The 25,918-nt window shown below is 57.4% G+C and overlaps 3 protein-coding genes across 15 annotated transcripts in view; 1 reads left to right on the top strand and 2 right to left on the bottom strand.

Moving 5' to 3' along the window:
• The window catches only part of MYO9A (myosin IXA), a 189,282-nt gene extending 184,621 nt beyond the window's left edge, over positions 1-4,661 (bottom strand). For all 8 annotated transcript variants that reach the window (XM_065688147.1, XM_065688149.1, XM_065688150.1 and 5 more), the window contains exon 1: positions 4,524-4,661. The gene's annotated coding sequence lies outside the window, so the exon portion shown is untranslated. The remainder of the gene's footprint in view (positions 1-4,523) is intronic.
• A 145-nt stretch (positions 4,662-4,806) lies between these two features.
• SENP8 (SUMO peptidase family member, NEDD8 specific) lies at positions 4,807-11,959 on the top strand. Of its 2 annotated transcripts, XM_065688753.1 has the most exons (3): positions 4,822-4,885; positions 7,363-9,195; positions 9,595-11,959. In XM_065688753.1, the coding sequence occupies exon 3, from the start codon at positions 9,638-9,640 to the stop codon at positions 10,274-10,276; it is 639 nt and encodes a 212-aa protein (XP_065544825.1). In that variant the 5' UTR covers positions 4,822-4,885; positions 7,363-9,195; positions 9,595-9,637; the 3' UTR covers positions 10,277-11,959. The 2 variants fall into 2 exon arrangements, with proteins under 2 accessions (XP_065544824.1, XP_065544825.1); XM_065688752.1 differs by lacking the exon at positions 7,363-9,195 and having other exon boundaries at positions 4,807-4,885.
• A 1,608-nt stretch (positions 11,960-13,567) lies between these two features.
• GRAMD2A (GRAM domain containing 2A) lies at positions 13,568-25,673 on the bottom strand. 5 transcript variants are annotated; one of them, XM_065688617.1, is made up of 13 exons: positions 25,594-25,649; positions 24,753-25,105; positions 22,316-22,429; positions 21,683-21,740; positions 20,410-20,482; positions 20,225-20,328; positions 19,416-19,514; positions 18,507-18,578; positions 17,517-17,633; positions 15,969-16,125; positions 15,578-15,677; positions 15,362-15,469; positions 13,568-14,607 (listed from the first exon to the last, which is right to left on the bottom strand). In XM_065688617.1, exons 3-13 carry the CDS (start codon positions 22,417-22,419, stop codon positions 14,604-14,606), a joined length of 996 nt encoding a protein of 331 aa, XP_065544689.1. In that variant the 5' UTR covers positions 22,420-22,429; positions 24,753-25,105; positions 25,594-25,649; the 3' UTR covers positions 13,568-14,603. The 5 variants fall into 5 exon arrangements, with proteins under 5 accessions (XP_065544689.1, XP_065544691.1, XP_065544692.1 ...); XM_065688619.1 differs by lacking the exon at positions 24,753-25,105 and having other exon boundaries at positions 25,594-25,673; XM_065688620.1 differs by lacking the exon at positions 25,594-25,649 and having other exon boundaries at positions 17,571-17,633; positions 24,753-25,196.
• Positions 25,674-25,918: the final 245 nt, after the last annotated feature.

Raw genomic sequence — 25,918 nt, 5'->3', positions numbered from 1 at the left:
TCGATGTCCGGCTGGAGACCAGTAACGAGTGGTGTCCCTCAGGGATCGGTGTTGGGACCGGTCTTGTTTAACATCTTCATCGCTGACATGGACAGTGGGATTGAGTGCGCCCTCAGCAAGTTTGCCAATGACACCAAGCTGTGTGGTCTGGTTGATACGCTGGAGGGAAGGGATGCCATCCAGAGGGACCTCGACACGCCTGTGAGGTGGGCTGATGCCAACCTTATAAAGTTTAACCACGACAATTGCAAGGTCCTGCACCTGGGTCGGAGCAATCCCAGGCACAGCTACAGGTTGGGCAAAGAAGAGATTCAGAGCAGCCCAAGGAGAAGGACTTGGGGGTGCTGGTCAATGAGAAAATGAACATGAGCCGGCTTCAGCCATATCCTGGGCTGCATCAAAAAGAGCGTGACCAGCCGGTCGAAGGAGGTGATCCTGCCCCTCTACTCTGCTCTCGTGAGACCTCACCTGGAGCATTGTGTGCAGTTCTGGTGTCCTCAACATAAAAAGGACATGGAACTGCTGGAACAAGTCCAGAGGAGGGCCACGAGGATGATCAGGGACTGGAGCACCTCCCGTATGAAGATAGGCTGAGGAAGTTGGGGCTGTTCAGCCTGGAGAAGAGAAGCTGAGTGGAGACCTCATAGCAGCTTCCAGTATCTGAAGGGGGCCTCTAAGGATGCTGGGGAGGGACTCTTCATCAGGGACTGTACTGATAGAACAAGTGGTAACGGGTTAAAACTTAAACAGGGGAAGTTTAGATTGGATATAAGGAGGAAGTTCTTTCCTGTTAGGGTGGTGAGGCACTGGAATGGGTTGCCCAGGGAGGTTGTGAGTGCTCCATCCCCGGTGGTGTTCAAGGCCAGGTTGGACAGAGCCTTGGGTGGGATGGTTTAGTGTGAGGTGTCCCTGCCCACGGCAGAGGGGTTGGAACTTGATGATCTTAAAGTCCTTTCCAACCATAACTAACCTATGATCACATCAGTGTTGGACCTGCCAACCGTGGTAGCAAGATTTGAGATTCGAGTCACATAGAGAAAACAAAGACTATTCCATTTCCTTTTTTCCTGTTATTATCCATTATCTGGCAGAGTCTCACATGTTTGGTTTATGTAGTCTCAACCCCGAACACCTGTGTGTTCACACATATACTCAAAGCCTATGGAAAAATCCGACCTGTCCGAAAGAACAATAAAAGACCATCAAAATCATCTCAACTCTGATGATCTATAGACATCCCATCAGCAGCATTACATCCTTAGGAGTAAGAGCCCATGCCTGAGCTCTGTGACAATCCCAGCCATCAAACCTGAAAACACAGTGTAGTATTTTTGCAGCAGGAAGCCCAAACCATTAACAAGCTCCTTCCCAGAGCAGGGAACTACCGAGCCAACCCCAGATCCCTGACGATGCTGCTTTTGTCCAGAGGAATGCTAGAGAAAGTCTCCAATTCCCAAACTTAAGCCATGATCCTTTAAATATTTATGCTCATGTTTACTTTTAAAGAGAGAAATCTCGTCCACTCAAGAGGAAGTTCAGCAAACGTGAGCACACAGGACCCAAGACTGAGGAAATAAGATGCTCTTTTTAACCTCAACACACACAAACCACACATTTTCTAAAGCCAAAACCTGCACCCAGCCTGCCCTGTGCAGCCAGACCCCAAGGACCAGGCTGAGAGCTTCACTAACTCTATCACGAAGGTTCCTTCAACCTCAGGGGCAATGCGGCAACAAAGAAAACCCACATCTAAAACCAGTGGGGTTCCTTCCCGCAGACAGCAGCTCTACTCGAGGATCTGGCATGCAAGTGGGACTGCAATCCCATTTTATTTACAAAGCAACGGGATGCAGGAATTCCTGAAATCAAGTTTGACCGGCTCAGACACTCCAAGTGGCTCAGCGACCTGGTTTTCTCCTGAATAAATGCATTTTTTTAAGGAATTATGTTCAAGAGCTGCATGGTTTGGACCAAGAGCTAGAATCTGGCAGAGAGCAGATTCTCAAATCCCACCAAAACAAGCCACCCCAAATGGCTTTAGAAGCTCTCAGATCACATTTACTCTCCAGTGCACTACCCCAGGTACCTAAGGGTGCTTGGTCCCAAGGCTGTCACGCTGAACGCTGAACCACAGTCTTCCTCACGAGCGGTATGGTGGTACCAACCATCAGAGGAACCAGCACCATCCCTGTGCTCCCAGTACTCCCCCTGTTGACTTGTGGGTGATGCAGAGGCACAATCTGTTCCTCCACCCGGAGCTGGATGCTGTCATTCCAGAAATCAAGTGGCATACATGAATGATTAGGATTTCTAGCGCAGCCCTACTTCACAACAAGCTAAATGAAGGCTGCGCAGGTAACCTCAGCTTTCCCGTTTCCCAAGAGCCTGACCTCACATGCTTTACATTCCCACAGGTTTTCTTGCCAACGTGATGCACTAAAAGTACCATGAACGTCCCAGATAAAAACAATTTAGGCATGAAACATTTAGGTGGCTTGATTTTCCCAGCAAAGGATCCCAAAGGTTGGCGAGTCTGAGTTTTAGATGGCAGCTGTGCCTGTGCTTGTGCAAGATACTGCAACAGCAGATGTTGTGTCAGCCATTTGATACCTTTAAATCTCAAAATGCAGCTCTCCCCCACACCCAAAAAAGGAGAAAAATATATAAAACCGTGAACTTTATAAATCATAACTGGAGCTGTGGATGCACAGAAGAAATAACTCGGATGCACGGTTGGCAAAACTGAGCCTACAATTTAATATTCCTTTAGAACATAAAGAGAATCAGGGAATTCGAATAAAGATGTTTCTTCAGATTACTAAGAAGCACCACTCATGGACCAAAGGCCTTTCGAAACATCTCTAAAGCCATTCTGATCTGCGTATTGGTTGCAATAAATAAATAAATATAGATATATATAAAGTTGCATCATCATTGATAGCCCAGGAAACAAAAGCTTATTAGTCGTGTGCCGGCACTGCTGACTGCTGCTTCCCTACTGCCAGCAGCCGAACTAACAGCTTCCAAAATGGGCTTGGGGATGCAAAATCATGGCCAAGAGAGAGAGAAAAGGTTGGGAAAGCCTCCATAAGGGAAACAGAGCCCTCTTGATTTGATTTCTAAAAATTAAAAGAAAAGAAAATGAGAAAAGTCACCAAAATGGATGAGTTTACTCAAGGTCGCAGGGGAAATCGTGATTACCGCGTGACTCCAGGGCGACAGGCTGACGAAGATGCTCTTCAGAGATAACGCTGCCTCTCTGACCCCAGCCGGTGTTTGCTGGTGCCTGTGGTTAAGCTCAGCTCAGTCAGGTCCCGCTTACGGATTCACCGCCTAGCACCACCGCGTCCACACCTCCTCCGGAGAGACGAGGCTCCCCTGTCATTTCCTAGCGCTCCCTCAGGAAAAGAGTCAGGAAAACGAACGATCTGGCCAGAAACCTGCTCTCCAGCTAATAATCTATTACAAAGCGCTTCGATACCAATTTAGCTGGGTTTCTCCCCATAGCAGCACTCTCCTTCCCCTGCCGCTACGCACACCGATGGGCAGGGTAGCGCGCTGCGGCGAGGGATGTGCAAGCCATGATTTCTGCTGAGCTCACGCTCTGACTTTATGAATCCCCACTTGATTTCAGGACACGAACACGTACATGGAGGAGGAAGCCGAGCCAGAAGCAGAAGGGCGGCAAAACGCCCGGCTCTGAACTCTCGGCAGGTCCTACCGCGAGTCACGTCGGAGGGGGGTTTTTTTTGGGGGGGGAGGTAAAACAAGGGCGGTTTCAGCTACATTTAGGAAAATTCCAGAACGAAATATCGACTGTTTCAGCCTTCGGAGAGGCAGCGCTCCCGCAAAGGTCCGGCGTGCCGAGAGCGAGCCGAACCCTGCGCTAACCCCACAGACGTCTCGTTGAGGCGGGGTGGGAATCGGTAACGCCGCTCCCGGTTAGTGGCGTAACGGGCCGCTCCTCTGCCAGCGCCGGTGCCTGTCCGCAGCGCCCACCGCCGCGGCACCGGGGCTGCTGCCCCGCTCGGGGGGCGGTGCTGCGGGGACGCCGCCCGCTCGCTGGTGACAGTGGGGGCACGAAGGGGGATCCCCCCGCGCAGGCTGGTGCCTTCGCGTCCTGCGCGTCCAGCCCAGCCGGGCGGGTGCGGCAGCAGCGCGCTGGCAGCGGGGAGCCCCAGCCCGGCAGCCCCAGCCCGGCAGCCCCGCTGGATCCGCGGGGGGCAGCGCGGACGGGGCCCGCCCGCTGCGGGGCCGCTCCGCACCTTGCGCCCGCTCACGCCTGAGGGGGGGCCCGGCCATCTTGACCCGCGGTGGGGGCTCGCCCGCTCTCCCGAACAAAGGCTCCCGCCGGCACCGGGCGATGCTTCCCCCGCGCCCGCCTCACGCCGAGCCGGACACGGCGACCCCGGCCTCAAGCGGCGGCACCGCGCCCGCCGCTGCCTCCCCTCACCCTCACCCTCACACACACACGGGGGCACACCGGGGGCCGCCGCCGCCCCGCTCCGCTCCGCTCCGCTCACCTGGGTGCCGGGGCGCGGCCCGTCCCTCGCCCGCCGCCGCCGCTGAGGGGCTCCCGCTGAGGGGGCGCTGCTGAGGCGATGGGGGGGGGGGGGTCGGGGCAGGACCGAGCGCTCCCGCCGTCCGCGCGCGCTGCCCGCACGCACCCGCCGCCGCCCGGGGAGGGGTGGGGAGGCGGAGTCAGGGCGCGAGCCCCGCCCATTGCCCCGCCCCTTCAGGCCACGCCCCCTCTCCCCTCCTTCCGCGCCTGCGCACACCCTGAGGCAGCCGGGTCGTTACGACGCGGCTCTGGCAGCTTTACGGCAGTGCGCAGCAACCGGCCCGTGCCGGCTCGGCGGAGGGCGAGCGGGGAATGAGGCGGCAGGTGAGCTGCGGTGGCGGCGGGGAGGGCGCGGGTTGCCATGGCAACAGCGGTGCCGGTGGGGCCCGGCGGTGGTCGCCGTGCCTTCAGGGTCTGGGGGTGCGGAGGCTTCAGCGCGAGTGTTGAGGTAAAATGGTTAAAATCGGTAAACATGGAGCCGGGGCTGCCCGCGCACAGCTTGGCCTGGGCGGGCTCCCGGGGAGCGGTGCTACCGGCGGGGCCCGGGCTCGGCCCTGCGCCCGGGGAACCCTCTCCTCTTCCCTTCGTTCTTATCTCCATAGAACCCGCACCGGGACGAGCGGGCTCTGCCCCCGGCCGGCACCGAAGCACATCACCTGGGTCACGTCTCCATGAGCAGCGATGACCCAAAACCATTCCTCTGTCCAAATTCCTTCTCATGACTGAATTCCTGCGGCCTTTAGGTCTTTCAGGCAAAGGGTTTTCCCTGCCAGCATGTCCCACTTGGATAAAGCCTTTCTCCAAGTAGGTGAACATGATCCATCAGCGCCTGGTTTAATGTCATGTTGGTGAGCGAGCTGAGGGCTATCCCATCGTTATTCCAGCAGTCTCATCCTCATGTATTCCCGTTACTGGGGGGTTTTATCTCTTAAACTTAACGCTTTGGCCAACCCCACCATGGGGAGCAAAACGCGGTTGATTTGATGTAGTTCCTTCGGCTTTTACTTGACTGCCCCATGAGATGTTGTGAAATGAAGCAGGGCGCTGGAGTTTGGCTGTGTAGAGCAGCTGCACACCCCTAGTTTGGGGAATTTGTTGGGGATTGAAAGGTTTGGGCATTGTCTGTGCATACAGGGATTTGAATGTGTTCCTCAAGTCCAGCCTTCAGGATGTATTGAACCTGCCAAGGCTCTGTTCTCTTATCATGCAGGAATTATAATCTCTAGGCTACAGAGATTGCTTATATTTAATGAAAGAGTAGACAACTGTGCTTCTTTGCTGGCTGAGTTGTTTAGTTTTGCTCAAGTTTCTTCTTCGGCTTTGTTAGGAGACAGGTGAGTACAGAGACTCAGGTGCAGGTGGCCCAGCCCAGCTCACACTGATATTCCCCGACTGATCATGCTACCATTAACAACAACCACTATTCAGAGTGCTGACATGGTGTTACTGGTGTTTCCAGTGAAAAGGCAAAACATGGGGCCTTTTATTCTTGATTGTACAATGAGCTCAGCCAAGCTGCTGAGAACTTCTCTGTCTATCCTGCTCTTCCCCAGTAAAGAATAATCTGTCTTTCAGTTGTTTTCTTGTATTTACCTTCATATTCTTTAAACTTGGCACAGGAATTTAGTGATGTGATGCCTTCAAATACTCCCTCTGGCTGTTCGTAGTACCTTTAATTTATTAAAGTAGACTCTAGGAATCTGATTCATCCTTAATTTGTACTCTTTGCTCCATCACTGCCTATTTACACTCAGTGATTAAGGAGTTGCAATCCCTGGCTCTCAAGCGTTGCCTTCAGAGTGCAAGGCACCAATCACAAGCAGAAGGAAGTCAGCTTTAATGTTGTGAAAATAACAGGTTTGGGGTATTTTTGTGAAGGGTTACAAAACGCAGCCGTTGCCTCGTGTCCTGGAGACGAAGTGCTCCCATCAGTGTATGGAGCAAACTTGCACTAACGGCAGCAGCTCGTTTGTTAAACTGTTACAGCCTCAAGACGAGAGAAACTTGATGTCTTGCCATGTTGCAAGACATTGCAAGACAGCACCGTCTTCAAATCCATAAATGAAATGAGTGGTTTCATCTCAGTTGGCTCGATGACGTTTTGATGGAAATGCTCCTTTTTCTCTCCCTGGTGTTCTTGTTTTAACACTCGAAACGGGACAGCAAATATTTCTCCAAGGCACTGAGGGTTACACAGAGTTTGTCCACATTCCAACTATGAATATGCAAATAACCAACCAAGGCTCTTGCTGGCAGCCTCCAACAAGTGTTCTGGGCCTGCATCACTATTTATTCCTGTTTTGATGAAAACTCCTGAACAGAGCATGCCGGAATCTCCAGGAAGCAAATCATGGCTGTGACTGAGCAGGACTCTCCGTGATCTACAACTGAATTTCAGCAGTCTTTAACACCAGAGGTCCGAGATCCACATCCCAGCTTCTCTGTGAATTCATCTTGAGCTTTAATGGAGAGGTTCTCCCAAATGAAGGAACCTCCCCAACAGCTTTTCTCAGCTCTGCTACGCTTTCCCAGTCCTCACCACTTACCTTAAGTGGCTCTGAAAGGCATCGCAGCCTGCAAAGGGTTTTCCTTTAAACTGTGTGCTGCACGTGGTGAGTCACCCTGCACAACCAGCTTCACAAATACCAGATGGCAATAAAATTAAAAGTAGTAGTTAGTGGCAATTAAGCATTTGCTGTAACCATTCTCCCTTCCTGACTGTAGGAAGCTGCCAGATGTCTCTTTTTCTTTCTTTTTTGTTTTCCTCAACCGAAAAAATAACCCAAACAATGTTCCTGCAGGGTGGAAAATGAACAGAACACAGGACACACGTTTCCTTCCCCAGCCTGTAATACCACTTTGACTGGAACGGAAAGCTGCTTACTGCTTCATACAACCCTAGGAGAAGATGAAGCAGAAAACCCACAATGTAAAGGAAAATGCAGGGCCGTGTATGGGCATGTGCCAGAAGTGAGCCCATTAAACCTGCGCTTTACACAAGACTATTTTCAGGCATGCTACAGAGTTACTGGGACTTGGTCTGGGGTTTGGTTTGTTTTTCTACTGCAGGCTGTTGCAAAGGATTTGCTCCACAAACCTGGAAATAGTTTATGAGTTCATTAATGGAGGAAGCGCATCCAAATACCATTGTGTTTGGCTCAGTACAAATACCAGTGACTGCTCCCCTTCCTCTGCAGTGACTCTTGCTGCTTGGCATCTCTCGGATCCATCAGCCGTACACAAACAGTTATTAGCTTTTTCAAGCCCCAGATACTCGCCCTCAGCCCTTCCTTCTGACGTGTTACACATGCAGCATGCTTCATCCATTCGGGTATTTACAAATCACATGTGATGTAACCTTGCCAAGATGTTTTAGAGATAAATCTCTCTTAATTTATGCATACCTGGCCAGGAATGATAGTTTTTCATGATTCACATTGCGGTAAGAGGCACAAATCTACTTCTTCCTAACATGTAAACAACTTGATCTTTTTTATTTCCCCCTATTTATAGGGAATCATATTTAGATGATCTTACCATTGCTCATTTTCACACGGTGCTTTAGGAAATCCGAAGATGTTTTCATGCTGTTCTTGGCACAGACGAGGAAAGGGTGAGGCCAAACCACGTCACGTCACCACTGTCCCTGGCTGCAGCGTTTCTAGCCCTGTCCTGGCAAGGAGAGAAGTTACCAGGGGCTGATAGTGCAGCACCGCAGCTGAGGAGCCCGGGCAAGAGGAAAACTAGGGCTGATATAGGGGGTTTAAATCAACAGTTTCTCTTCTGAAGATCTCCTTCTAAGTCCTAGTCCAGTGCTGGAGAGTGTTTTGTGTTGTCTGTGGATCAGCATGTCCTGGTGCTCTGAAACAGACCTTAATCCCGCTGTGATATGAAGGCAGCAAATGCAGAAGCTTCTGAAAAGGAATTATGTAAGACAGGATCATTTTAAGGTCCTTTCCTAACCATTCTTTGATTCCATGACTGCTAGGAAGACCAGAACTAGTGGATACTCAGATAACCTGATAAAGGGAAACAAGTCAGGGTCAGGAGAAATCTTGCCTGGAAGTCCCTTGAGTATGTCCTCAAACACGGGTGGATTTCCAGGTGCCTTTTTTAGGATAAGCAGCCTCTCTTTATGCGAAGCGGGTGCAGATTAAGAGGGAAGAATGTAGCCTGGACAAATAACAAAGTAAAAGATTGGAAAGCAGTCATTTCTGCTGGCAGGTGAACATCACCAGTGGAAGGCTGCAGGGATCTTCACCCCTCAGTGCACCCCCGAGTGCTTTCTCCTTCTGTGAGCAAAATTTGAGCAAGTTAAAACAACAGTAGGTGTTTTGCTGCCCAGCCAGCCTCAGTGGCCCTTGAGTTACTGATATCTCTGCCAGCAAGGTTGTCCTAAAGATTCCCACGGTAGGGAACTGCTTTGTTTTGCTTTGTTTCTTCTACCTCCTCGCTGCCCTGCCTCCTGTGCTGGCGGGCCAGCAGGTTTTCCTGGAACAGGTCATGCGTCTGGCACTGAGCTGTGGCACTATCTGCTGGGTGAAAGGGACCATCTGCCTGTCAGACAGCCCTGGAAGGCTTTTATTTATGGAATACCAGTGATGCAAAGAGTTACAGCGATTGCCACTGTGCAGGTAAAGCACCGAAACACCAAGATACCAGCTGTCTTCTCGATCACATATGGTTTATGCACTAAGCTGAGAACCGAAGGCGTGCCTGCATTTCCCCAGCAGGAACTGCTTTGAAATCACTTCTCTTTGAGGTTAAGATCATAATGATGAAATACTTATCTAATTGGAGCCACACACTGCTCCTAGAGCAGCCAAAGAGCCTGGCTCAACCCATCACACACTGCAGATGAGGAGCTGTTATCCTCTGCAGATGGTTCAAACACTGGTCCTTCAAATACCCATCTGGGAAACGCAGGCTTTTGCTCCCAGCTTCCTGAGAAGTACCTCTAGATGTTTGTTGAGCTGTATCTTGTCCCAGGTTTGACACGATTCCTTAATTCCTCTTCCCTTTCTACATTTCAGCTTTTGAAGTTGCCTGGAGTGCTGTGGCCTGGACGAGCACAGGATGGACCCTGTTGTTCTCAGTTACATGGACAGTTTGCTGAGGCAGTCGGACGTGGCCTTGCTGGAGCCCCCAAACTGGCTCAATGATCACATCATCGGGTTTGCCTTTGAGTACTTCGCCAACCACCAGTTCCAAGAGTTTAGTGATCAGGTTTGTTTTATCAGCCCTGAAGTGGCTCAGTTCATTAAATGTGCCCTTAGTCAGGAAGAAATAGCCATATTCCTTCAACCGCTGGACCTTCTCCACAAGAAGCTGGTGTTCTTGCCTATCAATGACAACTCCAACCAGGTCGCTGGGGGCACCCACTGGAGCTTACTGGTTTATTTCAGGGACAAAAAGTGCTTTGCCCATTACGATTCCCACAGTAAATGCAACTCTGTCCATGCCAAGCAAGTGGCAGGGAAGCTGGAGGCGTTCTTGGGCAAAAAAGGGGGCAAAGCAACCTTCGTGGAGGAGAAGGCGCCTGCCCAGCAGAACAGCTATGACTGTGGGATGTACGTGATCTGCAACACAGAGGCTCTGTGTCAGGGGTACTTCAGAGGCTGGCCAGAGCCTTTGCTGCAGCTCCTCACCCCCTCCTACATCACGCAGAAGAGATCGGAGTGGAAAGCTCTCATCACGAAACTGGCACAGAAGTGATGGAAATGCAGCTCCAACCCTCCAAAGACTGCCTTCCCCATCCACGAGGCAGCACCCCCAGTGCCTGAGGGAGATGCCCATGCACAAGATTGTCCCAAAGAAGAAGAATGTAACCCCTCCAGCATGGCTAGACCCCAAACACCCCTTTCCTCCTGAAAAAGCCTTAGCCCCCTCTGGAAATCACTGGCCTTCGAACTTGTAACATGAAAAGTCACTTTGCTCTCAAAGAAAACCCTCCTCTCGTGGTGAAGTTTTACGCTAATTGCTGTGGCAAAATGGGTTATTGCTAAAGAGACTTCTCCACCTCTTGCCCAGCAGACACCATGCCCTCATTAGGTGGCTTTAAGTGGCCACAGGCATTGCTGCTCCAAGCCAGGTTTAGCAAATGCCCCTTAAAACCAAGCCCCCAACTGCTTTCTCACAGCTACTTCTAATCTGTGCCTCCTGCTAGTGGCATTCCAGCAGTCTGGGGTTCAGCACCAAGGATCTGTTTTACCCCCAAAAACCTGATACTGAGATGTTACCTGTCAAAAGATGAGACTCCAAAGGAAAGGCTGCAATTAATTAAGGAACAAGGCAAAAAGAGAATCGTTTTTCTTCAGACAGGTGCTCCTAAGCTGTAGCTTTTTTCTGTTCCCCACCTTGCTCTTACTACAAATTAAAACCTGACTCTAACCTGCTGGAAGATTAATAGGAAGCCGAGAAACCCAGTCCTAGGAAAGGGAACTTGACTGAGATGAAAAGGAACACTCACTCTTTGAAGTTTGTGTTTTTCATTAGGATTTCAGGTCCTCTCCACTTGGGGAGGTTCCTCATTGCTCCCCAGCCCTCGCTGGCATTCACAGCACTCAGGTGCTGCTTCCTCCAGCACAAAACCAGTTCTGTTACTTGAGATAAAGAAAAAAAAACACGCCAGGGAGAACAAAAGGACAGAGTTTGAGGTATAAAAGCCAAAGATAACTGCGGTCTGCTTGAAGCCCAAGAAGCCCTTAATACCCTTCGAACCGAAACGCTTTCCCCCCTGCGCTGGCTGGTGGCTGGGATCTCCCAGCAGATCCTCTTGTGAAAAGATGGGCTTAGCAGTAAGGAAAATAAAGATTAATCTGGGATATTGTTGCAGGATAAGGAGTAAGCTCTGCCCTCGTGAGGAGCCAGGAGCAGGTTGCTCAGGTACTGTCTAGCAGAGCAACCGCGCCCCAGCGCGCCGGCTGCAGCAGGGAAATGAGGTTAAGGAGAGCCCTCGGAATAGGAAAGGGGGAAGGATTGTTTTTACCCTGGAGTTCCTCACCCATCACACTGCCAGCCCAGGCCCACCACTGTGTGTGTACCAGCACCACGGCAATGAACTTTAGGAAGGGCTTAAACTTCCCCTGTTGCTAAGAGAAAGGTAAGTTGCCACAGCCAGGCTCTTCCAAAGCACCCGAGGAAACACACAGTGCCAGCAGTGGAGCGAAGCGAGGGTCGGGGTCATTCCCCTCCTTCCTGCAGTGCCACCAGCGGGTCAGGGCATCCCATCCAGCCTTTCCAGACTCCCCGGAAAACCCCTTTCTGGAGCTGAAAACCCTGGAAAGGGTTGAAACGGGATTGAGCCGCTCGCCGAAGGGGATTCACTTTGGACTCTGTGGCTTTGCCGGAACAATGTCACTGCTGCTCCAGGTCAGAATAAAACTCGAAGCAAGCTGAGCACTTGTATCACCCTGTCTTTGTGCCGATTCCTTCTTGTGCAATGGTATCAAGGCCACGATGATTGTTGGGTCTTGCAGCGGCCTCTCGGCCACTCTGTGCCCTGCAGCGGGTGAAACTGAGCAGAAATCAGCCTCAGAGAGCCCAGGGACAGCTCCACCAGCACCTCGTGTGACAGTGAGGCAGCCACACAGGCATGTTTGATCACCTAATCCTGTCTTTAGGGGTTGATTTGAGCTCAGGAGGAGCATGTGAAGAGGGGAGGGAAGAAGGCAGGACAGTGGGTGCAATGGGGAGCATCGGGGGGGACTTGAGGGCAGGGGTACCCTGTGTTCCTTGTCCCCAAGGGACAGGGCAGGAACCAGCATAGGGAGCACCCAAGGACATTTCCTGCACCCAAGGCTTTTACGTGGCATTTCTTTACACAAAGAAAAGCAAATAAGCTCCAGCAGGGCGTCACCGGGAGCACCAACACACAGCGAGCAGGCAGGCAAACACCGGCTGGAGAACACCCCCCGAACCGTGCCTGGGGCTCTTCCAAACCTCCTCCACATCAGACAACTGCGCGCACTGGCTGTCCCACCGCCGGGGTAACCACAGAGCCCCCAGAGGAGCTGAGGGGTCTGTCACCACCATCACACAGCACCTGGGCTCGGCGCAGGGACAAGGGACTGCCGTGCACCTGGTTTGTACTGGGTGCTGCAGAGCATCCAAAACCACACTGGGCACACGAGCCCCAGAAAACCCCAGTTCTAAACCTCTACACCTCATTTTTGGGGGGCATAAACCCCACTTTAAGGTTGAACCCGTTGAGTACCAGTTTGGGTTTAGAGAAGATCTCCAAACCCCTTTGAAAGGGGTGCCTATTGGGGATGGAGCAGCAGTGGCATGGCACCTTGCATCCACTGGTCACCCACAAACTCAAAGGCTTCAACAGGCCTGTAGCACCAGGGCTTTGGAGCAGCAGCTTTGGCCAGAAACGTGGCCAAGCCCCAGCACGCCAGGGTACTAAAACCTCCCGAGAAAAGGGGGTGGCACCACCCCAAGCCCCACTTGGCCACCACCACCTCCGCTGGGGCTTTCCAGGTTGTGTCGGTGCCTTGCATTTCACTCCTCTTCATGCATTTTGGCCACGGGCCGGGCTCGGTGGGAGGGGGAATCCGAGCTGCAGATGCTCAGGGAGGAGGAGAAAGGCCCTGCCGGAGCCCAAGTGCCACATCCCGCAGTCTCTGCTGCCACCTAGGGAAGAAACCGCACCCGGCTGCCCCGCACCCGCAGCTGCCCCGGCTCTGGGTGTCCCGCAGCAGCCACCCTGATTCTCCTGCCCCAGCCAGGGCTGCGCCCCGCGGCCGGGATCCCCTCCTCAGCATGGCCAGGGTGACACCCAGGGTGACACCCAGCGTGCTGCTCGGCACCCACCAGCACCCATCCAGCCCCACGTACAACCAGCGCTGGCCCAAAGGGAGAACAAGGCGATGGCACCCATTCCCAACCGCACACAAGGACAGGGCTGTCCCCATGTAATCCATGCCCTGAGGCTGCAGGCAGTGAAGGAGCACCCGGACAGCACCGATGCTGGGGTGCCCAGCTCCGCAGCACACAGCGACGTGCTACAAAATCCTGGTTTATTTCATTTAAAAGCCGTTCCGGGCCCGGGAGAGCAGCGAGCGCTGCCCCGGGCACAGGGATTTGGCCCCATCAGCACTTGTAGTTCCCAAAAAACAGGAAAGAAAACGGAAAGGAATCCCACAGGAATGACCCCAGAGCGCTCTGGGGAGAGCCGGTGGGACAAACCCCGCGGGACTCGGCTCCACGCTCGGCGCAGCCACACTGCCATCCGGGACCTTCCCCAGTGCCAGGCACAGGCTCCGTTGGGGACGTCTGAACGAGGGGAAAGGGCTACTGCAGCCTTGGTTCGGCAACAAGCGCCTGGTCTGGGGACCCTAAAGTGCTTTGCAGGGGACACAGACACACACACGCGCCCCGAGACGGCCCGGTGCTCCAGGAGAGAAGGGCTGGGAGCCAGCACAGAGCCCAGCAGAGCTGGGGGGGCCGGGGTTGTACCCCCACCCTTGGGTGCTGCCCCACAGGGCTGGTGGCCCCTTTCTCCCTGTGCCTCCACACCCCCAGGGCTGCGGCTGTTCCTCCGGCTGCGGTCCCAGGGGTACGGAGAAGGGGCAAAGAGGCAGGTTCAGCCCAGAGCCACTGCCCGGGCTTCACCCAGAGCGGCAGCGGCAACAAATCCCCGTGTCTGGGGCTTCCCGGTGAGCCTAAAGTCATCTTTCAACAGGAAAATCCAAGCCTGGGATAAAACCAGCACCCATTTTAGCAGCAAGTCCTAGGGGGAGGTCCAACCACTCGGCAGCCCTGAGCCATCGTCCAGTGCTACAGCACAGCAGCATCCCGGGGAGAAAACAGGTTTCCAGTGGGACGGGGAGTTGGCACCGGTGGCCGTGAGCTGGCCAAGAGGTCCCACCGGGAGCAGGTGCCAGGAGGAAGAGAGAAGAAACTTGGTCCCATGTTACCGGCTGAGGGAAAACCAGGTCCCGTGCAACAGCCGCAGCCGGGAGGACTCAGCACCGGGATCCGTACATGGGGTGACACCGTCCCGGCGGCTGTCCTCAGCCAGCGCTGGGGGCAACGGTCACCTGCAAGCAGAGAGATGGGTGAGACTGCGGCCATGAAGCACCGTGCCCAGGCCCCATGGGCATGTGAAGGGAGTCACCCCCATGTCCCCAACCCAAGGAACCCACTTGTGTCAGTCTCTGCTCCCAAGGAACAAGGGATGGGACAAGAGGAACCGGCCTCAAGCTGCACCAGGGCAGGTTTAGATGGAGCTGAGGAACAATTCCTGCCCCAGAGGGTGCTCAGGCATTGGAACAGGCTGCCCAGGGCAGGGCTGCAGGCACCGGCCCTGCAAGGCCTCACACCCGGTGGAGACGAGGCCTCAGTGCCATGGGGCAGGGGTGGCCTGGGCAGTGCTGGGAGCGGTTGGACTGGATGAGCTGAAAGGGCTTTTCCAGCCTGGCTGACTCTGTGAGTCTATGGTTCTGTGTCCATCCCTTGATGGTGCCCATGGCCATGCTAGCCTCAGGGCACAGCCAGACTCCACCCCAGTGCTTCCTACAACTGGAAACCAGCCCCAAACCCACAAGTAAAGCTTCTTCCCAAGGGCTGGAAGTCTCAGGGACAGCAGAGCTTTCCTCAGTCACACAAACCAGCAGCTGACGGGATTGTCCAGCGCACGGGGATGACACCTTGGGGTCTACCATCAGCCATCCCAACAGCAGGACAAAGGACGAGGGATCCCTGGGACGCGGCACGGAGCCATTGCTCTTTCCACCTCGGGTCCTCCACTCATGGTGCCACCCCCCTGCACCACAGTGTCCCTGTGCCCCTCACCTCCTGTGACCACGGGAGAGGTAGTCCCGGTTGAGCGAGCAGAGCTGCTGCTCCAGGCGGAAGATGCGGAACGCCAGGTACGACGAGGACACGACCAGGAGGCAGATGCTGGGGGCAGAGGGACAAGCACAAGCGCTCAGTGGCCAGTGGTTGAGTTGGATGCTCCCGGGGTACCCCCTGTCCCCCCCCGACTCCGCGGCCGCTCCGCACACTCACAGCACGATGAAGATCTTCAGGAGCTGGTAGTCGGAGGGCCTCAGCTCCGCCACGCAGCTCTGCTCCCCCTCCAGCTCCTCCTCTGTGTTTATTGCACTTTCTGGAACGCAAGCCCAGAGTCAGCAGCACAGCGCGGGGCTCGTGCTCCCCCACTACCCGGAGCCCTTAGGTACCAGCTGCTCCTCCAGCCCAGGCGCACACTGGGGGCTCAGACCCCACCCCATCCCCAGGGCCCCATCGCTGACTCCCAGCCGCAACCCTGCTCACTGCAAGGCAGAAACTCCCTCCGCGAGAGCACGGCATGGATGAAGGTGGCTCTATGGAGGTTTACACCCGGCACACGGTGAGGGCCGGGCCCAACCCGTGTCCTCGCACCAGGCACAGCCCTCACCTGAAACCAGGGGCTCCTCGGAGGTGAAGGAGCTCTCCTTGGCGCTCAGGCTGCTGACGGAGGCCCGGTGGATGCACTGGTAGTCGGTGTCCGGCAGCGACAGGGACAGGGAAGCGGGTGACACCTTCCTCCACTTGCCCTCAGGGACGATCACCTCCTGCAGGAACAGCCCCGGGGGAGCAACGGGACCACATTCAGCACCTCCATCGAGCACCAGCAGCCCCAAAACAGCATCCTAAGGTGGAGCTGGTGCCAGTTAGGACAACGGTCCCATGGGGATGGAGGTTCCTACTGCCATGGGAAGGACTTGCCCACACACCCCGTGCTTGTCCCTAATCACAGAATCCCAGACTGGTTTGGGTTGAAGGAACCTTAAAGCTCATCCAGCTCCAACCCCTGCCACGCACAGGGACCCCTTCCACTGGAGTAGCTTGCTCCAAGCCCCTGTGTCCAACCTGGCCTTGAGCACTGCCAGGGATGGGGCAGCCACAGCTTCTCTGGGCACCCTGTGCCAGCGCCTCAGCACCCTCACAGGGAAGAGCTTCTGCCTTAGATCCAACCTGAACTTTCCCTGTTCCAATTTAAACCCATCACCCCTTGTCCTGTCACTGCAGTCCCTCTCCAGCATCCAATACCAACTGCCACCTCCTCCACCCCCGAAGCTCAGCATGGCCTCCCACCATCCCCCAGGAGCCCGTCACCTGCCCCATGGCTCAGTATCCCAGAGAAGTACTGAATGGAGCAGGGTGATAACCAACATGGAGAGGGGTTCCCTTGCTAATGTGTCTCCAGGGCTGGAGCTGCTGAAGGGCTGCAGCGCTCAGAAGCACCAGGAGATGCTGCCAGCCTGCATCGCTCCTGATTCAGCCCTCGAGAAGTGTCTTCAGCCCCTGGGGTGCCACCAGCCCTGTCCCACAAAGGCCACTCCAGTTGTCACCTCCTGCACCCAGCCAGTGCACAGGGCCACCAGCGCATGGCGGACACCATGCCCAGTGTCCCCGTATAGCCCAGCACAGCCACAGCTTCATGATGGAACAGAGGCAGGGATGGGCCATCCATGTTCAGTGGAGAGGACACATCCTGTGGCCAGGGATGAAGCCACTGCGGGCAGAGCAGAGCCCTGCTGTGCTCCAAAGGCAGCAGGATGAGACCCCTCGTGCTCCCTTGGTCACGCTCTTCCCCTGCCCCAGCCTCCTGGCTCTGAGCCATGCCACTCACGCCACGGGTTCTGGGATAATACCCGTATTTCCAGCCTGTCACCCCTGCTCACGGCTGCGATCGGCATCAGCCAGCGGGAGCACAGCGCCGGCACTTCCCACATCACTCTGGGTTTTTCCATCTCTGCGCGGACCCTCGGGGAGCATGAGGCTCGCGCTCAGCCGCGGGCTGCCCAAACCATCCTCCTGACCCCTCTGCTTGTGCCACCCCAGGGCGTGAGCACCCCAGAGGACGCGCTATGAAGGCAACAGCAGCATCCTCACATGAGGGGAGAGGGACCGACTCCAGCTGGACCTGGCTGCACCGGTGCTGGGAAGGTGTTAAACCCACCCGGGAGGAGGTCCCGCGGCTCCTTCCCTCTTCCAGAGCTGCCCTGACCCTCACCAGTGACACAGCGTCAGGCTCCTCCGTCAGCTCCTTCAAGCTCAAGCTCTTCTTACTCGAAACCTGCAAGGAGAAAGGAACGGGTGTGATGGTGCTGCCCCCCCCGCCTCAACCTGAGCATTGACTTTCCTGGAGAGCCTGTGAAGAGAGGGATGTGAGGACAAAGCAGAGCATCTGGCAGAGGACAGGGCCCTGCATCACTGCTTCCCAGCACCGAAAACTATGGGGCCACAGCTCTGCTTGAGCCTCAGCTTCCAGCAGAGGGGATGAAGCACTGTGGGGAGGGAAACGGGAGTATGTAGGCAGAGCCCAGCACATTTCAGAGGATAAATCCCTCAGTTTGGCAATGGAGCTGAGTCACCCGGATCACCACCCCGCACAGCCAGCAGACACCCTGCCCGGTGGGGAAGGGCCCAGGCACTGCTTCCCACGTGCTTCAAAGGCAAGGAGAGGGAGGTCCCGGCAGTCCTGCTCTCCAGCTCCAGGGCTGATGCTCCAGGGCTCTTCCCCCCTTAGACATTTGACTTCAAATTGTCCTGGATTTGTACCATTTCTCCTCCCCTTCAAACTCCAGACGTGGGGCACGGGCCCCGATGTGCGGAGTGGCAGAACTCGTATTGCTACCGGATTATGCATAATTCCCCTACACGGCCCGGGAGAGAGCAGGGACTCCGGGCTCTGCCTCTATCATCCGCGACCCAGAAAAGCGCAGCGGCAGCTCCTGGGGACAAGACGTGCCCAGGGCACAGTCCCTGTTCCTCCTCCCGTCCCTTGCTGCAGGGTGAGGACGCTGGGAAGAGGCAGCAGGGCACCAGGGAGGGCTTTGCGAGCGTCTGAAGCCATGATGGGGGGGTCTGAAGGGTTCTGCTCCCTGAAACACAGCCCTGGAGGCCAGTGCAGAGCCCTGTGGCCACAGGAACAGGGGGTGAAGGGTACCTGCAGGTGCGTGCAGACTCTCCTCAGGACATCATAGACACTGTCACGGGAGATGAGGGACACAAAGATGTACTGCAAGAGAAAGAGAGGAGCTGCCAGGAGAGATTCCCCCACCCCGACTCCGGTTCTCCACAGGCAGGGGACAGACAGAGACGTCCTGCCCTTGAATCTCCCCTCCTGCAGGAGCCGCCTGGCCCGGCACGCACCTCCCTGCGGAGTTTCCTGCTGTTATTTTTGCAGCCACCTAAACCCTGGACCAGATTTTTTTGGGGTCAGTCTTGCTCAGCTGCGTTTCCCTTGGGGCCTCCCGGCATCAGCCCAACGGGATGCGGCAGCAAACGGGGCCAGGAGCAATGGAAAACATCCCCATGGGTGGGCACAAGGGGACACGGGGCAGCGCCTACCTCACCTGATGCGGAGCAGCTTTGCAACCAGATTGAACACCCAAATCCTGCTTAAATCCTGCAGGAATCCTCCCCCTCCCGAAACCCCCCAGGAATAACGCTGGCAGGGGATAGGCAAGGACTCAAGACACACGGGGCAGGACCACATCAGCTGACTGCAGCCAACACCCACTGCGATTTAGCAGCTGTAAATTCAGTCCCTTATCCAAGTTTTCCGGCAGCTGGGATGAACACCAGCCCCAGCCCCTCCCCTGCTTGCGCTTAAGGAGTTTAAAGGTTTTCTTTGAGCCTGGTGGGGATTTGTCAGGCTCGACCGAGTTTCACTTGGGCTTTGCTTCGCCCAGAAACAAAGCGAAATTCAGAAACAAAAGCAAAGCCACGGTGTTTGCCCTGGCCGGCTGCCAGCAGGGACAGCACTGCTGCATTCCCAGCCGGAATCGCTTCATTCCCTGCTCTCAAAGCAGAGCTAACTCGGAGCAGGGCTGCGGCGAGGCTCCGGTGTTACCTTCCTGCTGGCGTTGGTGGTGATGGCCAGGCCGTTGGGCAGCAGCCGAGCGGTCTTGTGCTTCTTTATCAGCTGCACAGACACCACCGGGATCACCACCTGGAGGACAGAGAGACAGGGATGGGGCAAGCTCCAGGAGGCTCCTTCACAAGGCAGACACGCAGCACACCTCAGAGTTACACCCCAAGCAGAGCAGCCGGGGGTTTATCAGAGCTCACGTCATCCCCCTGCGCTGATCTCGGCTCGGAGACAGTTTCTGCTCAAACAAAACAGCAGGGACATGGGGAAAACACCCCCCGGTGAGTCTGAAACCCATCGCAAGCCCAGGGAGAGTTAAAACTAAAGCAGGATGTAACCCACGGCAGGATGACATTCTTCCATCAGGTATTTGTTTAAAGCGGCTGATGGAAATAGTTCAGTTCTTCAGCCCAGTTTTAAAGGAAGTCGTCTCTCCCCAAGATCTCAAGCAGCCACGGGGCTAACGGGGAAGCTTCAGACTGTAAATCAAGAGGAGAAGCCAGGAGAGATTCAAATCTTCCCCCCACCAAAGCTTTGATCTTCCTTCAAACGCTGCTGCGGCTTGTAGGAGGTTTTACATCAGGGAACTCTAAACCAAACCGACATTTGGTTTCCCCAGGCTGATGCTAGGGGTGATCGGAGGAGGAGGAGGAGGAGCAGCCACACTCCTCTCAAAAGCACAGAGGCTTTTGATGGTGATTTTGGGGTTATTTGGGTGCAGGAGGGGTTAACTGCAGTGTAGCCGCATCTATGAGCCCTGTGGGACTGGGGTGAGCCGGCCCCAACGTTACCTTGATATCCTTCCCAAAAAGGTTTGCGTAGAAGCAGAGCCAGTTGGGGGAGATGTAAAGCCTGCCCTGGATGAGGATGTCTCTCTGGAGTGCGCAGGAGCAAACTGCAAGACAGACAAAGAGCCATGGCAGACCATGGGCCGGATCCTGCCACCACCATGCCCGTCCCTCGCAGCCTCACCCACCTTTCAACACGCTCTCCTCCGTGGGGATGTCCTTGAACAGCTTGTGGTACTGGGAGTTGTACTTGCTAGCGGCCTGAAAACGGAGCAAAGCAAAGTTATCCGGTGACCTCGCTGATGAGGAGACCCCTCAAAACACCCTCCTGCAGCAAAACCTCCCTCTGCCCACACCTGGGACCGGCGCAGGGGGGTCCCACCGGGCTGGGGACGCTGGGCACGAAGGGCTGGAGGAGGCTCAGATGATCCCGCACCCAGCGGACGCTGCGCCATCGTCCCGGGTCAGCATCCCCCCTTAATGCCTATGGAGGCTGCGGAGCCTCTGCGAGGAGCTGGGCTTCTCCCAGCCTCATCCGCAGGCGATTTATCTTGCCCAGCGGCTTCCCTCCTCCTCCTCGAGCTCTTCCCTTATCCGGGGCACGGTGACGGCACTTGCTCTGTGCCCATCACGCCGCGCCACCCAGCTATTTATATTCCCGGTGTCTCTTCAAAGGCTGCCGCGGGAGGCTCGGCAGGTTCTGGGGACAAGCGAAAGGCTCCAGAGCGGTTCAGAGCTTCGCAGTAAGTCAGCCCCGTGAAGGCAGGGCTGTGCCCCCTGACCGGAGCTCCCGCTGCTCCCCAGGGACGCGGCAGAGCCCTCCTGTCCTGCCCGCAGTGACAGGGTCACCTTTGCACCACGCACCCCGTCACTGCATGAGCTGGGCTGTAAGAGGATCAAGGCTCAGCACCACCTGGGGTTGGCTCAGACACCCCCCAGGGAGATGCCGGGGTGGTGGAATGCTGGTGGGGTGTTTCGGGGGGAAGGGGGGGTCGTGGCATCACCTCAAAGCTGCCCTCAAGAAACACTCCCCAGCCCCAGCACAGCCCCACAAGCCCCACAGAGGCCTCTGATTAATCAGCAAAATGTTCTTCTTCTCTGTCTTCTGCGTGGGGAAAGGCAAAACCACTCCTCCCTCTGCTCCTGCCTCTTCCAAAGCATCTCCTGTTTGCAGGTGGACCAGAAAGCTCTACTTTGGGCACGATCTGAACAACCAAACAGGTTCAACAGATGGGAACTGAGCTGCCTGCAGTCAAGATTTCTGCTCTCTCCTTTGCTCTGGATGGGAAATCCTGAAAGTGCTTGCAGGGCAGATCACAGGCCAGTTGAAACCATCACTGGCTCCCCTGGAAACACAGGCAGGAGCCTCTGCCCTACACCAGGAGCAGGCTCCTCCATGGCAAATGGCCAGGATGGGGCTCCAAGGAACCAGCCCGTTCACTCACGCAGCTCAAGACTTACCACTTCCCGGTGGCATTTCTTGATGTCCTCATCCTTCAGGGCTTCATTCAGGCGGAGGCTGGAAGGCAAAACAACAACCATCAGGTGAGTGAGGAGCCCCAGGCCTCACCGCTCCCTCAGACCCGGGAGACACAGGAAGAGAAAGAGGATGGAAGAGAGACTCTGGGAAGGCACATTTGGATGTTAAGTCACAGCTGATGGTGGAGGCACGGGCACTGAGGTGCCCGTACCCAAGCACACCCTAGCACCAGGGGAAGGAGCCCCAGCAGCAGGAGGGACAGGTCAGGAGCAGCTTCAGCCAGGGCAAGGTTTCCCCAGGGAAAGCACAAACGTGGCCCGGCAGGACGGGCGCAGGGGCATCCATCTGCACCCACCCTGCCAGCAATGAAGGGAGAAGCTGCAGAGACGCTGAAACCCCTCCAGCAACCCCAGCAGCGGGAATACCGGCCCCTTCCCCAACCCCTCCTCCCCTCCCTGCCCACCTGTAAGAGCGAAAACCAAAGGGGAGCCCCTGTGCCCGCTCTGAGGCGCTGGGGTACACCTGGGGGCTTGGAGGCAGCAGGGATGCTGCAGGAGGTCACAACAGGAGGGATAAAGAGCAAACACTTGACTGCAGACCCCGCTGCCCCTCACCTGCCGTCGAGGGAATCCAAACTCCTCTGCTTGTGGGATGTCTCCAGCTTCTCACGGCCGTGCATGGGCTCGGGGCTCTTCAGGGGAGCTGCTTTTTCATGCATGGGCTTGGCACTGCAAGGAGAAGCCCGTCAGCCCCCGAGGACAGGGAAAGATGGAAGAGATGTGGTTTGGAGCCATAAATGCGCTCCCTTCAGTCCCAGCCCGCACACTGTGGTTGGTATCTGCCAGTCAAGGACAGCAGGAACACTGCTGTGACTTCCCACGTCACGTGGAGGCGAAAATAAGGACGCTCCTTGCCAGGAACGCCTTGGCACTTGCAGCCGAGCGGCCAAAGAGCAGCCCTTGCTCCCACAGCCCCCTCCGCAGCGGAGCCACTCCCCAGGAGCAGAGCCTGGTGCAACGTCCCGGAGATTCTGACCAGGGAGGGCCGGGATCTGCTCCTCTGTGTCGGCAAAGCAGTGTCTTCCCCGGGCAGAGCCCTTGCCAAGGGCACCACCTGCCCCGTTTCATCACTGCCCTCTCCTCAAAGCCTGTTATTTGCTATCATGGGGTTTATCAGCGGTGCTTATCAGCTGTGACAGGTAAAGCAAACACACTCCCAGGGAGGTTATCACCCGGTGGGCCAGAAAGGTGACACATCCGCCCTCGGCAAACCGCAACCAGAGACCGCTGCCGCGCGCCTCGCACCGAGAGCCAAAGCGGAGCGCGGGCCCAGGGGCTGCAGCAGCGATCCACGGGCTCCGGCAGCACGGAGGAGCCCGGAAACAGCCCCTGGAATATGGAGAGGAAATTACCCAAGGGAAGAAGCTCGGCTGCCAGAGCAGGTGGGGCACAGGCAGGACGGACAGCACGGAGCTGGAGCACATCCCGGTGCCCGCAGCGGCGATGCAGTGCGGCAGAAGCCGTACCAAGCGCTTCCTACAGGCAAAGGGGCCCTTCTGCTACCTGTACTTCCCGGGACACACACACTGCACCCGCTCCAAGGGACTCATCTGAAGGGAAACCCACCTCAATGACTCCCCGCAGACCCAGGAAGAACCAGGATGGGGGTGCTGCACCCCAACAGTGCAAGGTCCCCTGTCCCCGCAGCCTCAGGGGCCTGCCAAGATGCTGTCCCGATGCAACGGAGCCAGGCTGAATCCCAGCTGGAAGCACAGGGACTGCTCCCTGAAGATGCAGCACATACACGGGGCTGCACAAAACCTGAACACAAGTGACCAGGCTTGGAACCAGCTCCCAGCTCCCCACAGCCAGCGTGTGCAAAGGAAACGAGCTGCCTGCACAGTCCCCAAACCCAAGCACTGTGGGATGCGATGATCACACCGGGGTTTCGTGGGGGGGTTAGGAGAAGCTCAGGTCAAAGGATGTGTCTGGAAGAGAAGGGAGACTCTACCAGCAAGAAGCATCAAAATAACATCTCTTGGCATGGCACCAAAGGCTTTGTCCCTGCCTCATTCCTCGGCCACCCCATGGCTCTGGGACAGGCAGCCTGTCCCGAATGGTGATGCCACATTGATGCCACACTGCCCCGAAGCCCAAACTTCTACCACGAAGGCACTGAAGCCTTCAACCCCCCTGCCCCCATGCTGGACAAAGGGGCTCCAGCCTGCTCCAGAGCTCAGCCCGCTCCAGCTTCCCCTACATCATCCCTTAAATCCCCACCGCTTAATCCAGGCGAGCGGATTTAGCCCTGACCAGGGCTGACGCCAAGGGGCACCACAAAGGGGATGGGGAGAGGTGCCCTTGCTTGAGGAGACGGCACCAAGAACCACTGCCCAGCAGCACCAAACACACAGAAATGCCCTAGAACGAGGAGGCCCAAAGGCTGGAGCGCACCCGGAATGCTCCAGGGCCCTGCCCCGGCTTTCTCGGGCCACTGCCAGGGACAAGTCCTGGATGAGATGGTCCCAGACACGGTGCCAGGACCAGGCTGCTCCCGGGAGGGGCTGGGGGCTATGAGGAGCACCCGCAGCCCAGCACAGACACTGCAGCAGCTGCCTCAGTTGCCCTCAACAGCTCTTGCTCTGTCCCCGCTCCCAGATGCACCAGAGACAGAGATGCGGGGTTCAGGAGCACAGGGGAAGATAGGGTTGGGCTCCACAGAGCTGATGGGGAGGTCTCCCTGTCCAGAGCCGCTTCCAGTGCAAGCACAGGGACAGCCTCCTGGCCGTCCTAGAGGGATTTTCTTAGCAGGAAGCCGCTCCTGCAGTAAAATCAGCACCCCGAGCGTCCCAGGCTACCAGCGGAGCAGGAGCAGTCCCAGTGCCGATCCCTAAGACAAGGACTGCCCAGCAAAGGGAAAGCACCGCCGGCCCCCGCTGTCCCGGGGCGGAGAGCCCCTCCCAGCACCGCCAGCTCGCCCCCAGGCTGCGGCTTGGCCGGGAGGCTCCCGGAGTTCCTCCCTCTCCCCGGACCGCCGCCTCCCGCTCCTTACGCGGCGCTGGGACCCAGCCTGGGCACGATCCGTCCGGAGCCCGTCCAACGGCGCCGGCTTCGCCCTGGATCCCTTCCCCGCTGCCGGCACGAGCGCGGGGGCAGCGCGTGGCAGAGGCAGGAGGGAGGCGGGAGGGAGGAGGCACTGATCGTGCCTCCCGAAACGAGAAGCCGAGGATCAGAGCCAGAGGGAGGCACCTGCGGCCGGGCTGCCTCGGCCCGAGCGGGCCCGGGCGGGATCCGCCGAGCTGCCCTTGTTGCCGGCTTTCAAGGTCATCTCAGTCCCGTGCGCCGGCTGCTGGAGCGGAGCCACCGCCGGGGATGCTGCCGGGGAACGGCGGGTCCCGAGCGGCGCTGTCAGGGGAGAGACAGGAGGTGAAGGCCGGCACGGAGACGCGGCTGCGGGCGCGCGTGTGCCGCACGGCCCCGCGCCGCGGGCCGCCCCCCGCAGCGCACCCGGGTCCGTCCCCCCCGCCCCGCCCCGCCCGCAGGAACGGGGGCGCTGCGCCCGCTGGGTGCCAGCCGCGCCGACAGCCAGGGCCCCGCTCCCGGGGCTCCAGCGGCCCCGAGAGCCCCGCGCCACGGCGACGGCGCGGAGCGGGCCCCGAGGTCCAACCCCGGCCGGGGGCCGCTCGTCCGCCGCCCGGCCCCGAGGGCAGCGCCCGGCCCCGGAGCGCCCCTCAGCCGCGGCGGAACCAGCGGCTCCCGGGCCGGGCAGCGGCGGGACCCCCCGGGCCGGGCCGGGCCGTCCCCGCGGGGCGGGAGGCGGGGCTCGGAGCGGCGCCGCCGGCCGGGCCCCCCCCCCCCTCCGCGGCCGCCCCCCGCCCCCCCCCCGGCCCTACCTGCGGCGGCCCCGCGCGGCCCGGCGCCGTCATGCCCCGCGCGCCCGGCCTCCTCGCGGCACTCCGGCGCCCTCCCATTGGCCGCCCGCCGCCAAACCCCGCCCCCTCCGCGCACCCACATTGGTCGCTGCCCCCCGCCGCCGTGGTTTGCTCGCCCGACCACGGGGCGTCGCCCCGCCCACTGGCTGGAGGGGGCGGGGCTTAGCGGGGACCGGCCTCTTAAAGGGCCCGCGGCGCCCCCGGTTACCAGCGGCGGCAGCAGCCGCTCTCCTGCGGGGCCCATGGGTGCGGCCGCTGCCCCGGGGCAGGGTCCGGGTCCCCTCCG

The sequence above is a fragment of the Lathamus discolor genome, chromosome 8 (assembly GCF_037157495.1).
Source record: "Lathamus discolor isolate bLatDis1 chromosome 8, bLatDis1.hap1, whole genome shotgun sequence".
Classification (NCBI taxonomy): domain Eukaryota; kingdom Metazoa; phylum Chordata; class Aves; order Psittaciformes; family Psittacidae; genus Lathamus; species Lathamus discolor.
This window is presented reverse-complemented; position numbering and strand designations above follow the sequence as displayed.